Source organism: Chelmon rostratus, chromosome 9 (genome assembly GCF_017976325.1).
Source record: "Chelmon rostratus isolate fCheRos1 chromosome 9, fCheRos1.pri, whole genome shotgun sequence".
Lineage (NCBI taxonomy): Eukaryota > Metazoa > Chordata > Actinopteri > Chaetodontiformes > Chaetodontidae > Chelmon > Chelmon rostratus.
Genome location: NC_055666.1, coordinates 19,524,902 through 19,539,706, shown reverse-complemented (window position 1 = coordinate 19,539,706; position 14,805 = coordinate 19,524,902). Strand labels below are relative to the sequence as shown.

The 14,805-nt window shown below is 40.9% G+C and overlaps 1 protein-coding gene across 5 annotated transcripts in view; it reads left to right on the top strand.

Annotated features, from left to right (window-relative positions):
• diaph2 (diaphanous-related formin 2) overlaps positions 1–14,805 on the top strand; it is a 369,056-nt gene that overhangs the window by 129,710 nt on the left and 224,541 nt on the right. For all 5 annotated transcript variants that reach the window (XM_041943749.1, XM_041943748.1, XM_041943750.1 and 2 more), the window contains 4 exons: positions 600–718; positions 2,398–2,462; positions 3,277–3,381; positions 10,143–10,520. In XM_041943749.1, coding sequence (XP_041799683.1) covers positions 600–718; positions 2,398–2,462; positions 3,277–3,381; positions 10,143–10,520 — 667 coding nt within the window. The remainder of the gene's footprint in view (positions 1–599; positions 719–2,397; positions 2,463–3,276; positions 3,382–10,142; positions 10,521–14,805) is intronic.

Genomic DNA, 14,805 nt, shown 5'->3' with positions numbered 1-14,805 from the left:
ATAATTATTTCCCAGTTTGGAGCTCAGCTTAAGGTGGCATTGTATTTGCTAAATGTCACAAGCAATTAAAGTTGATAATGTTACGGAGAAAAGGTCACACACCAACCTGTGTGGCGGAATGGGACTCTCAGGCCGATGCAGACACCGTGCTCGACAACACCGAGCACTCAGTCACACTCCTAACCGGCTGACATGTTTTCCCGGCCATTGTGCTTTCAATTACGCACATTACACTGATTAGATTTACATTTCAGTTTTTATGGTTGCTCTAATTGGCAAAGATGATTGCAAATTAGGCAAGAGGGCAAGCGTGGCCTTGGCTACCGTATGTCACCTTGAAATGGACAGACTAACACAGACTTGGGTTCCTTGTGCCCATTAATCTGCTAATTTCATGATCGGGGTGAAGCGAGTGATCAAATTTAATAGGGTGCCTATTTTCTCCAGCAGCACCCTTTCTGACATGGCATTTTGTGACCTCTAGCTTGGATAAGGGAATAATTTGTGCTTAATTAGCCTTGTAGGGTTTGTGTCACTCATATCTTTCTGCAGCTTGTCTAATTGTTCTGCTTTATGTCTTCTGACCCCCCACCCCCCAGGCCTCAGTATTACAAGGTGATAGAAGAATGCGTGTCTCAGGTGGTCCTGCATCGTAATGGGATGGACCCCGACTTTGGCTACAGTAAAAGACTGGACGTGGACTTCACCCATCTGATTGGTATTTTTTGAACTGCTTCGTATTTGCTCGTGTTGGAAAAAGTCTAAAATGTGTCGTAAAAGTCTTTTGAGATTCCAGTGCGCTGAAATGATCCACAAGTTGGGTTTCTCTTTTCTTTCTAAATGATGTGCTGCAGGAGGTATATCACTGATGTTGCTAAAAATGTTTTGATACCTCGCAGTCACTCTCATTATCCCACATCCCCCTGGGATCCTTCTGACAAGCACCTGCAGTGGTTTGACCTATAAGATGGGGTCACCTAATTATTGATGAATAATGCAGTGTATCTGGCAAAATGAATTCAGTTAATTCATAAGCATTTTAAATGGCTTTTTTTCCTCCTCGGTTGGGGTATTTGTCAGACGTGATCAGGAATCATGGAGAAAACATCTATTTGCACTGCATTTCTAATGGAGAATCTTTTTCAAACAGAGAAAAGAAATAAATAACACCACTTTGTCTCAGTTGTGTCACTAACAGTTCTGTGACTTGCCAACAAAAGGTCATTAAAAGTTTCTAAACCTATCCACAGTGGGCTGCTGCTGTAATAAATAAGTTTTTTCACTCACTTTGCTGAGATTTAATCAGTTGATAAAAAACTTTTGAGGATGTTTTGTTCAATTCACACAAGAGACATGAGGAATTAGATGCCACATCCACGTGGGTTTCTGAAAGGTGCCTTTCCACCCTTTTTTAATTTTCCCTTATGTCACTTTTTAGATACACATTAGGTGTTGTTTCCAAATAACAATTATATTTTCAGAGGGAAAATGTGTTGCGTGATGTGTGATCTAACAATAATTTACACTTAAAACTTGCTCATACAGTACATTGTCCTTCAAATTATTAATCTAGGCTGTAATTGTGAGATATCAGGTTTTTGAATACACTGAAAACTAAAAAGCTGAAAGACACAAACATTAGCAAAACATTTATTAAAAGGAAATGAAGTAAAATTGGGGAAAAGCATGCAAAAATGCTTAGTCTTGTGCTTAGGCTATGGCTGAGTGTTTTTTCTCTTATCCAAGTCACACACTTAAGCGACAGATAACAGCTCACAGTTTTTAGGTGACGATTCCCACCTTTCTCAGTGAGAGAAGGGTGAAGAGAAGTTGAGGCCGCATTATTTGCACATCTGCATGAGCCAAGAGTTGCGCAGTATGACTGATTTCACTGTATGTGAAATGTATTTAACATGTCACGAAAGCCCTTTTTCTCTTGTTGTCCCTTTGGCCCAGGGTCAAAGCAGCAGTTGCATCAGTCACCAAGCTGCCCATTTTATATTTGTCTTTTTCCCCAGGCATTTGACTTTCCATCATAAGCATCTAGCCTATTCAGCCTTTAATAGCAGACAAATGCAATGAGAAAATACAGTATATAGAAAGATTCTTTAAATAGTAATCTTAGACTAACAAACCTTGAAATGCTTGGTTAAACTACTCGTTTGAGAGGCAGCAACGAGCTGGCTTTCGTTCTCAAAGCACGCTTGGAATTTCTGAAGTGTTATGAAATACACCTGTGAAGTTGTAAACATCTCCTGGACCTGAACAGACTTTTCAAGAAGGATTTCCAATCACATGAGCTCTAATATACTTTGATAAACAAGACCAAGGTCTAATAGTGAAGCGCCCAGACGTGCCTTTGAAGTATCTCATGACTTTGGCTGTGTTGTCTTGCAGATCAGTGCGTGGATAAAGCCAAAGTTGAAGAGAGTGAGCAGAAGGCTTCAGAGTTCTCCAAAAAGGTGAGACATTAATCACTCCAACGGCCCCTTTGGTTGGCCGGCTCCCATCAGGAAAGTTTTTTCTTCCTCAGAGCTCCCAGACAAGCTATTGATTTTCCATGCCCTGATCAATACCTGGCTGTGACGCTACATGATCCGTATCAGCATTACAAGAATCAATGCCGATGTTCTGATGTATACTTATTTGTGCACACTGCCGGAGCAGAGTTAAGTTATGTGCAGGCGTTTCTGATTCAGTTCTGCATTTTAAGCTGGCCCTTTAAGGGATTCTCTCTTTATCTTACATTTCCTTTTAATGTAATTGAATTTATTAATTATTTGCTTGATTGCTGGTATTTTTTATTCATTTGGGACACATAAAATAACTGCCAAATTAAAACTTTACCATGCCAAGCGTATTATTTGAATATTTAAATATATCTTAAGGAGCCTCACGACCACTGTCTGGCGACACCAAGGGGGTCCTGGATATGTTTTCTTCTTAAGAGTCCTGTCCCACCAGCCCACCCTGCACCCTGCTGGGCCAGTGAAATCATTGTAGTGACGTGGCTTGGTTTCTGCAAAGGTTAGATCCATCAGCATACATGAAAGCCAGGCCTGAAACAAAGACAAAGGACAACAGGGCTCTAGGGCCATGAGAGCTATGAATAGAAATCGGCCAGAGTGTGTAAGACAGCGTGTTTTGGTGTCTGTTGATGTGCCCTGTGGCCATTCTCTGGAGACACTGTGCCGCTCTCCAACCTGGCGTGTGTGTCTGTTTACACAAGTGTTTGTTATGTGCACGTAGACATAACTCCTGTCTCTTTTCTTGCAGTTTGATGAGGAGTTCAGTGCGCGGCAGGAGGCCCAGGCCGAGTCTCAAAAGAAGGAAGAGAGAATCAAAGAGCTGGAGGAGAAGATCCAGGCCCTGGAGTCCCAGGTAAATCCATAAAGAGAAATCCCACTACTCTGCAAAATAGTGTTACATTCCCCTGGAGAGCCTTTATATTGTATGTTTTCCAAAAAGGCATGAAAAGAAAAAACATGTCCAGAAGCCAATTTAATCAGTTTTTAAGTGAAAAACATCTCATACAATCTTATACCGAATAAGAGCGTTTGTCTTCACAGCGACAAGAAGTAGTGGATCCCACTAGACAAAAGGTTGATTTGGTCAGAATGATACCTTTCCACCCCACCCCACAGCAGATGTGCTGCTGCTGTAAGTGGGAGTGATCATCCATGCAAGAGCATTTGATTTAATAAAGGGTCAATCTCCTTCTTAAGTTGTAGCTCTTTTTATGGGAGAATTGCTCTATTGAAGCTTTTCCTGTGTAATTCTATCATCACGGAGATGGATTGCATTTCTTTTCCTGGCCTCTACATCATTTCTTCCCAGGCAAAACCGTCCATTTTGAGCAGAGAAAATGACTGCTATTTCCCCCTTAACCCAATTTCAAACACTTTAGTACTGCCTTGGGACAAAAGGGCAGTTTGCCTTCCTGCTTATAGAATTTAATATAAACCAGCATTGAAAGATGGTGTAGCTACATTTACATCAAAGACTGATCTTTATTTTATTTTTATTTCAAACATCCATCTCTGGTTGCTTACAGTATGCTGGCACTCCCCGTCTGATAAACTGCACCCCGCATGTGCGGTCCAAGCATCACTAAGAGTTTTCTCATTTAGTCCTCCAGCTGTCATTCTCAGGTCCACAACAAATGCAGTGATGTAGCACAAGTTTTGGCCAAAGTCACACAGTGTTGTTTCTCAGTAAAACTTCATTTGTGTGTCGTTCTCACTCCTGCACATGCACCTGAGTGCTGTGTCACCATTTGTTACCTGCATTTGTACCCGAACCGGCTCATCACTCCCTCTATTCCTGATTCCTGCCCACCTATTTTAATGAGCCCATCAGAATCTGAAGCTCCTCTCTTCCTGCTCGCCCTTTTCCTCCCTTACTCGTCTCCGTCTTCCACCTTCTGTCAGAAATGAATGCATCAGGCTGTGTTACCTCTGCTTGCCCCCTTTCCCTTGTCTGAGCTTTTTATGTTGTGTTTCCAACTGTTTTCTTCCCCATAACACACATCCCCCTCACCCTCCCCTGGCAGGCCTCTGTCTTTTGAAGACTGACTGACTGCGGTGCATGAACAGGTAGTGTAGAGCAGAGAAGCCCTGGAGAGTCAAGCCCTCTCTTCCTCTGTTTGTCTGAATGCTCCTTCAAAGAGTCGTTACTGCTGGAGAGCCGCGCATCAGCACACATTAACCTCAGCAGGAAAAGGTGTAATTTGTTTGGCACTTACATGAATGTGGCCACGAGGTCTTTATATATCCCCTATGCATCTCGACAGACCATAAATACAGTTTATTAAGTATATGCCTAATAGAGCCACACTTACTACACAACTATTGAGCATATGCTGATTTCACAATGAATATGAATCCTTTTAATCTGTTTAGGTTTAAGAAAAGTGCAGTTAATTTTCACTGGCCTGAGTGGCCTCACATATTAATTTGATTTTAATTAGAGTTGTCTAAGTCTAAGTAGTAATTCTAGAAGTTATCTCCTGTTTTTTTTTTTATTTTATTTTAGACTGGTGTTCAATTGGTACCTCAAGCAATGAGCAAAACAACAGAGTCATCCTCTGAGACGGTTGTGATTCTGCTACTTGGAGAAGGCTAAGCTGAAAGAGTGTGTTTTGCAACCTAATCCACGTTTGACACAGTGCTGTAGAAAGCCATTAACTGTGAGAGCGCAGAACCTTTAAATCGTTGCGAGGACACACATTCAGTTCGTCCATCAAAGCTGCTGTGCTATCACCGCCGTTTTGCTGAATATGAATGAAGTGGGAGCTAACCCTAACCTTTCATCTCCGAGACAGAATTCCTGTCAGATATCAAAACACATGCATGCCTGAGTCGCTTCTCTTCACCTAGTTTGTGAACCAACACATTTAATGAGAGTCTTTCTCCGGGAACTTTGGCATTGTAACAAGCAGCCTGTTTGATGTGTCTGTTTGATTATCCCCCAATTGAGTTGAGTGGAGGTTCTGCCTGTAAACATCAACAAAGGACACAGAAATCACAACAAGTGGAAATCATCCACCCTTCCCCAAACCTTTGCTTGCGAGGTAAAAAAAAAAGGAACCTATTCACTGAATTGGCTCTGGATGTGATGAATAATGTAGCACTGCAGTGGTACATCGGAGCACTCTGCGTCATCCCATTAATAGATTTTAACAACCTGGCGGTCTTGTAGCTGACCCAGCTTGGCCCCAAGAGGAGCTGGAGGTGTAGTGGACCACTTTCTCTCTCTTTTACTGCCAGGCTGCTTCTGCCCTGGCTGATTACAAAATTTGACTCAACTGCTAATGACACAGGGTCTTTAAGCGGTGACATTAGAGGGACGGCCTCTGCGTCCACGAAACATTGCATCAAGTTGCCATAGGAATGGAAATCAAATATCACTTGGCAACATCTAACTCTTATAATGGCTTCTTTACTTGCTAAAACAGCCAACATGAGCAAGTGTAGAGAGAGAATCACACATGTGCAAAGTAGAACTTTTTTTCCCCTTCAGCCATCACTGCTTAAAGTCCATAATGTGTGCTTTGCTGTTATGAGCCAGTTCAGTTGTGAAGGCAAACACAGACTGTTCAATTCACTGTCACTCAGATGTCTCCTGCATGTATCCCTACTTAATGGTTCTGTAGAAAATGGTGGTCAAAAGAGCTAGACTCCTCTGAAAGCAAAGCATACTATCCTAAGAATCTCTCTGGCTTGTTCCTCAAAACTGAGATATCTCACAGCCTCTACCTTTTAATCTCCGAGGATGAAAGATAAAATGAAGCTTCCCTTTGCTTTAAATATTGCACTTTACTACCATTTTCTAAAATTCTTGCAAAATGAAAGTTCTTTTTAAGTCACCCCATTAAAAGTTTCCATCTTCTTTTCCATTTTACACATTAAATATTTAGTTCTGTGCAGTCCATAGTAAGATGTGTTCTGTAGGAATGACTCCATAGAAATATTACATTTCAGTTGCTGTGGAATACTCTACCTTCATTTTTCTTTTGGCAAGGTCGCACAGAGTGAAATATCAAAGCAAAATGGTTACATTTCTAAAACAAAGACTGCAGAGCGAAATCAATGCCCATCACACATCTGAGAGTGTTAAGTTGAAATGTATTTTCCGATGCCAAAAATGAAAAAAAAAAAAAGGGAAATGGAAGACGGGTTTTGAAGGTGTACCAACTGTCAGTGATTCTGTGCCTTGTTCCTTTCATGCTGCAGTCAGTGCTCTGCACTGATGTTCTTTTGAAGATAGATTACATCTTGTTTTAGGTGTAAAAGTACAGTACACTCTGCCTTTTGCACATCAAATAGCTCATTCAGACAAAATGGGAATATAACACTGTACTGCCATTGTCATTAACTGCGTAAGGGACATCCTCTCTCTCTTGCACGCCTCTTTTTCCAGCGTTTTTGTGTTTTGTGTGAGTACTCTTCCTCTTCCAGTGTACTAGTGTTCTTCCTCTCTCTGTCTATCTAACCCACCCCCATTTATGCCTCTCTGTTGCCCTCTGTGTCTGTGGTGTATTCCCATGGTGTGTGTGTGTGTGTATGTGTGTGTGTGTATGTGTGTGTGTGTGTATGTGTGTGTGTTGTATCTGCACAGTTAAGTATTGAAAAAGACAACCTCAAAGAGGCTCAGAGACTCATCAGGGAATCTGAAGCCAAGGTGGGTGTCCTCCTTGCATGCGTGACCCTTCACATAATCTCACATTTAGTTACAAGTTATGTGTGAAATGAACTGGATGCTGCAAATCGTTTGTTGGAGACAATTAACAGACTGATTATGGAACTGATCTTCTGCCCTCTCTGCAAGGGTGTTTTTTAAGTACCTGGAAAATCAATTTGTGTTTGATGTGAACTGACATGCAAGAAAAAAAATCAAAAACTGAAATTCTTTATATATTTAGTTAAAATTTACGCTGATTTCATATCACACTTGGAATGATGGGATGTTTTGTCTCCTGAAATTACAAATCAGCAAAAACACATGACATGCTTTAATAAAAAACTACATATATAAGACCTTTATTCCATTAAGTTAAACAATGTAACAGTTGGAAGCTCTGGTAAACTCTGTAGTGGTTTTAACTATACCCATTTCCTTCGTGTTTAATGCAATTTTCATAAGTAAACACTCTGTGATTGAATTCCTCTATCAGAGATGAGATTGGGGCATAGATTTAATCACATAGCGTTCAGAGTTAATTACCTGCCACGCTGACCTCCCCACTGAGTCCAGAAGACTGTGAATCCAAATTGGATGGGTTAGATTTCATATTAGCCTTGTCTTTTACTTTAGACAGAGCTCCAGATGGACTCTGCAATAGTAACATCAGCCAAAAAGCATCAAGGAGACCTTCACAAGCTGGCGAGAAACACCATTAAAATATGCTGGATAGTATATACAAATCAGCACATAGGAAAATAATTGGTAAAGGAATCTTTGTGTAGTAATTTGTGTATTGATAGATATGTTTGTGTATTTTGTCACTCATACTTACAGAAACATATTGTGTACAAACCCAGGCACTAATACAAAACATGTATGGGCTACTGAATTACAATGCAAAACATTAAGTCTGATGTTGTCCCATATGAATTCAGTGTGAAATAGCCATTATAATGAATTGCAAAATTAAAAATTTACATCTTATGGATGTCTTTATTTTAGATATTTGTTTTAGTGTCTGAGGAACATAGGAGAAGTCAGTGGCAATGGTATTGGATCCCAAGGGTTCTGTGAAACACTGGGCTTATTATTATTGGGTAGAACAGAGGGAGAGTGAGGTAGAGGGAGTGAGAGAGAGATAAAGACTCCGAGGGCCCTTCCGTATGGAAACAACTGCGTTCTAATTTAGCAACTAATTTGCTTCCATTCTCTCACATTAATCTTAAAAGAGAAAACGGGCCACAGAGGGCTCCAGATTGACAGACATGTAATCATTGCATGTGGATTTTCACTGAAGGGCTCTGGGCGATCTTGGTAAGAAGCTCCTCGCAGAACACCTTTTTAATTTTGGCCCTAATAAACAATCCGCCAATGCCGTTATGTAATAAAACACAACGTAATGTCTTTAAATATGAAGCCAATCACATTTGCGCACACAATCAAGTGACTGGGGGAAAAGCACATAGTGGGGAATTGCTTTTGGAAATGAGAAGTGCGAGTGGAAATGCTTTTTGGTAAGAGCCAGCATCTAATCAGCTTCAGAGATCAAACCCTGTCTAAGCTTGGGAGTCTGTAATTGTTGTATTTGCATAACTGTTTTTCTCTTTAACATTTTTCTGTTGGCATTATCACGGACTATCACCGACTACCTGTGTATGTGGTATGTGTGATAGTGCAGACATGCCAAAGGACTGAAAGACTTTGTCTTATCAGTCTCAGGTCTAATTACATCCCTGTCTACTGTGTAATAGCCTGCCATTGTGAGGACTCATGACGAAGGCTTGATGGGAAAGCAACATTCTTATCTTTTGTAAATTAAAACACTAGTCGATCACCGGTTTTCCTCCAACATTTTGCGGCACAGGGATTCATGTTCTTGAACACAGCATTTTTTTTCCAAGTAGAATTCCAGTCTTCTTGCTCTAAAATCAGTTGAACTGGTTGTGTTTCACTGGTCACTGGTCTTGTACCTCCAATGGGCAAGTATAAACAAACTAGAGCAGAGCTTGCCTTTTGTGGCTCTACGATTGATAATTATAAATTGATGATTTCATTACAGTTCATGCAACCAGTTCATTTTGTGACACCAACTATGAGAGAATATAACATAGTGAAAATTATTTTAAACAATACACAAATCCAAGTTTGAATTGAAAATGTACTGATGAATCTCACGTGATGTGAGTATGAGCTGCACAAGTCATGGTCTCATATAAACTGTAGTTATTATGTCCCATTACTACAACATATCCTCACACTGTAGAATTGCTTTAGGGAGTCATTTCAGCAAGAGTTTCCTATTTCATGCAAGTTAATTTATTTCTGCTGCAGTTGGTCTAAAGTACTCATGATTGCTCTCCTCAATTAAACTGACATCCCATGTAAATATGGCTAAACATATATGGCGAGCTAAACCTTTTAAATACAAGCATTTTTTCCTAATCTCAGCCCCTTTCACACATACAAACTTACTGAATATTAAATGCATTACAAGAGCGCTGCAACAAAAACAGCTCCTCACCCGCCATGTCCCTGAAAATAATAAGAAATATTCCTGAATAGCTGTGCCTTTACTTTCGCACTTAAAGGACTCGTAGCAAAGTCGACTCTTTGGATAGTAAAGTCATGAGATCAGCAGAAGACATGACCTCCTCATGTGGTCTGAACTTACAAGCACCACTCACATAGAACCTGGTAATCCTTGATGTAAAACGGTGCAGCGAGCTGGTTGACTGTTATTGACACTCGCGCGCACACACGCACACACACACACCACACTCTCTCCACAGTCAAAGATCGTGGCAAGTCACTGAGATACTGAAGTCATGCAGGCTGTAAAACGTTGTTTTCCACAACACAAAAAAGCTTCTTCACCAACACAAAACAAGAAATTCACCTCAGCCTGAGGCTTGGTTCATGTGTCGGCCATCTTTAACATTTCTACCCTGTATTTGCAGATCGCAGCGGGTCCCGCTGCGCCGGGAGCACCACCTCCACCACCCCTACCAGGGGGTGCAGCAGCTCCACCTCCTCCTCCACCACCTCCTCCCCCACCTCCACCTGGTGGCTGTCCTCCTCCTCCTCCTCCACCTCCTCCTCTCCCTGGCCATGCTGGCATTCCGCCACCACCTCCACCTCCTCCGCCCCCAGGTGGAGGACCTCCACCCCCGCCACCACCCCCTGGTTGTGGGCCCCCACCTCCTCCGCCTTTCCCCGGGGGCTTAGGCGGGCCGCCTCCACCTCCCGCATTACCTGTCATCAAGCTGCCTTATGGACTGAAGCCCAAGAAGATATACAAGCCAGAAACTGTAATGAAGAGGGTCAACTGGACCAAGGTACGGCAACCTGAGCTCTCATTCACTGTAACATACACTCTCATGTGATTAGAGATTTGAGACGAAGGGAGACGCTGTTGCACCGCTCAGATTTCACAATCTATTTCCAGTCATACAAACATTTAGCTCTGGCTTTAGAGGATTTTTTTTAAGTAACCCTGCGCAGTAAGAAGATGCAAAGTTGAAGATCCAAATCAAATGGAGCTCTATTCAAATGCACTCGTGATCTAGCCAAAGAACCATTCAGCCACAGGCCACACAATTCCTCACTCTGCACTCTTTTCAAAGGATGCAACAGTAAACAATTTTCATTGCTCAAATGTCCTTGGATTTGCACACTCTTAGCATAACTGAATGAAGACTGGGTTGTGTAATATTCCATTGCATTTGAATACATTTTCAATAGGACATTTTCTTGCCGGTGGGCTCTCTTTTTTATCATAGCTAATTTATCCATCGCCTCAGGAGTTCTTAGCATTAATTTAATGGTTCTTTGCTTATGTGACCTTTCGCTTTAGTCCTCAATTATCGAACAGCAACCAGAACATCAGACAGCTCTTCTGACATCGTGTTCGTGTTGCGCAATATATTTAATGGTTTTAGTGCAATTAAGCTATGTATTAAAAGGGAATTTTGAATGCGATTTTTCAATGTGTGGAGGGCCATTGTAGTTATCTTTTCATGTTTTTGTCAACAAATGGGGAATTTTTTGGTTTCCGTGGTACATTATTTATTCAACAACAGGCCAGGAAATGACACAAATGAGAAGAAATGTGAAAACACAAGTCAGCGTTGACTATTGTGTTGTAAGCAGTATGGTACAGGTTGAATTTCTGTCAAGGACTCTTAAAAATGGCGTGTATGCAAATGCTTTGCTCTGTGTGGGAGTTTCCTGAGCAGTAAGGAAAGTTATTAATAGTGTCATACAGCAGTGAGAAATATCAAACCTGCGAGAGAAACAGTAAGAATTTTGTGTTTTTTTTCTTCATATTAGGCAGGCCTGTTTGTGCCTTGATGTTTTAAATATCATCAGTCATTTTCTGGTGCAGTATCTACATGGTTTTGCAAGATGTGATGCAAATGGCCATTGTCTGGGAGGCGAACAGAAAGAGGTTAATGTGCAGGAGCATTAACCTTGCCTTCACAGGAATTGTAGTTTGGTGATGCAAATGAAATTCATCACCACCTGAGGAAAAACAATCTGTGTCTCTTGTGTCGATTAAGAGTCCTCTGTCTTTTCCACGTGCAGCAGATGGAAGTATGAAACTACCAGGAGCAACTGTGATTTGGTTGTTTTATGAAGGAAGGGGAAAGAATTCTCTCTATCAGTGACCCCATACATGTCTGACAAGAGTATGATTTTTTACAGATATATATATGTGTGTGTGTGTGTGTGTGTTTGTGTGTATGAATATATATATAGAGTGTACATTTACATAATGTACCTCAAGCAACATATTCACAATCAGTAGGGGCAGCTTTTAAATGGGAAAAAGTATGATTTTTTTTCTAACATTTTCAATTACTTTACAAGTCCTCCAGTCAAGCAGGGGATGTGGTAGCAGTGCATTCTTAGTCAGAAGCAGTAGTACAAGGCACTCATACAGGAATGGATCAGCCCAGGACGGACACACTGGAAAATGCCAGCTTTGTTTAAACTCTAAATGCATTTCAAATCAGCTTGTCTTATTTTTTCCCTGCATGTTCTTCCATATTGTTGTGTGTGATTCCCACAGAATATTATTCTTGGAGATAGCGTATGGGACTGTCCTAATGCCGAAATAAACAACACACACACACACACACACCAAATTCTTATGCTGTTGCTATTTTTATATGCATCCCTCCTGGAAAAAATATCTTACCACACTAATTAAGGATATTTGTAAACATGAGGGAATGCCAGAACAAAAGACAGCATGGATGCAGTGGGGTGAAGGAAATAACTGTCACACAAAGCACCATGAGACTGGCTCATATTTAAGCTCAACATTAGCTCATTAGCTCAAATTGTAACAAATTCCTTCACTCAACCATAGAGATGACATCTTTATTCTGGTCAGGCTCAGCAGGAAACCCCTGAGAGTCATCAAGTCATAGAATTTAGGAAAATTAGAAATTCCCCATCAGCTATCAATAGAGTCCACTGACCATTTGCCAAATACAGTTTTTAAATTTATATTAATATTGCTGTTGTTATTGTCAGTTTACAGTGTAATCTATTCTGCAGTTAGAGCAGCTGAATGAAAACACCCTGTCAGAAATACATTCGGAGCAGGCCTTGAGTTTATAGTTTAAGGATTGGAGTAAGGTTGGAGATTGTTTGGTAGCTACTTAGGGTCTAGATTGTTCTTTTTTAAAAGGGGCCTTCTAGCAGATGTCTATAATGAATGGGGAAAAATGCCACTCTGGAGAGAGCTGTTCACAATGGTGAGTAAACATCTGCTAAATGACTGAAAACAAATTTAAAAAAGGTTGCAGGGAGTGGATCAAGGGGAGAGGTGGATGATCCAATTTGGCTCATAACATCAGCAAGCTCACTGAAGCTCACTATGGAGAAATGTTTAAATGTGACTCCATGCAGAGGTGGACTAGCAACAAAGTTGGCAAATTGTTAGTTATTTTTGGGAAATAACTTTGTATGAGTAGCTGGAGGAGGATTAGTCAGTTGGTTAATGACTGAGACAAAGAAGTTTGGATTGTTCTTGTGGCTATCAATAAGATTTGACAGGTAAGATTTTCTGGTTAGCGTCATGTTCATGTCAATCTGAAGTTTAGTTCTTCATTGTCTCCTCTCAGCTTTACGGCAGTCCTGTTATAATTTGCATCTTTCCTCAATGGAGCTTGAATTTGGCCACAAAATGTTTTGGTTCTCAGTGATGCAGCAATGTCTGTACTTTTTAGCAGATTGTAGTTAAAAGCAGCAACAAGATCATCACGGTTAGTGTTTTAGTGGAGTGTTTTAGTGGAGTCGTTGTCATTGATGTGGTGTTTTCAAACAATTCTGCTTGAATCGACGTGTTTTGTGGCTAATGTTACTTCACAGTAAACACAGCAATGATCTTGAATAGAAGTTCCTCTGACATCAGTATTCAGGGAGATTACAGGATCAAGGGAATGGCCACATTGATGGGTGGGCTCAGTAGGATATTGAATTGGGACAAAAGAGCAAAGAAGGTTGATGAAATAGGCCGTATTCAAGGAAGCAGAATTGTCACTGTGGATATTGAAGTCACCACTTCTAATTACCTTATTGTAATTAGAGCAAGTGATGCCGATCTGAAAATATAGCTGCAACACCACGTCTACTCTGCCTCACTGAATGAAAAAAATGTCTAAGTAGGTGGTGAAGCTTCAGCAAGGGTAAAACAACCAGTTGCATCCCAACCATTTTTCAGTAATGAAAAGGGCATCCAGTGCATGACTGTCTCTGAGATGGCTAGCCATGAATGTCTTATTGGTCAGAGAATGTATGTTGTGGAGGGCAGTGTTCGAAGCCAATGAAACAGTGGTGGAATGTTGGGGCAAAATAATGGGTCTAGTTGAAATTGCATGGAAATTGGTACATTTGGCCTCCCTCATTTCCTGTGATCAGTATCACTGATACTGTAGATAATGAGTTCATTTCTAAATGCATAAATGCATGGGCAGCTGGGGTAGAGTTGTTGTGCAAAGAGACAAATGTATTAGCAGATTATTATTATTATTACTCTAATCATTATTGATAGGTAAAGAAATAGTAGTAGTAGTAGTGTTGGTGTTGTTGTTGTTATAGGTGTAGTACTGTACATGTTTAGTGGGATGCAAAGCATTGCATTATTGGATTTTTGCTACATTACAATTTGCTGTTTCACCACTTTCTCTGACTTAGGCTGTCACAGACACGACATAGACTGCTGTCTAGGACTTTGAGTGGATGGTATGAGAGCAAATAAAAGAGCACAGAGGCACTTTGTTATCTACACTGAGGACCAACAACGTTTCATAAGCTTCCAATGAAAGCACCTTTTGTTGCCACCGTAGGACTCACTGTTACGCTCGTCACCTTTTCTATATGGCCTTGGGAATGATTCCTCAACATGAGCTGGAACTCTTGGTCTATATTGCATAAGTGTTGCACTTAAACCTCTTTCTGTATGTAATTACTGTGCTTTTGAGGAGGTTAACAGCAGTAGTGTAGTAGCCGAATGGCTAGTCCAGACCCTCAATAAGAAGCTTCAACAATGTCACACTAAGAGCTCTCAACGTAGCACTCATCACAGTGTACAGCAGATGTAGTTTAGTG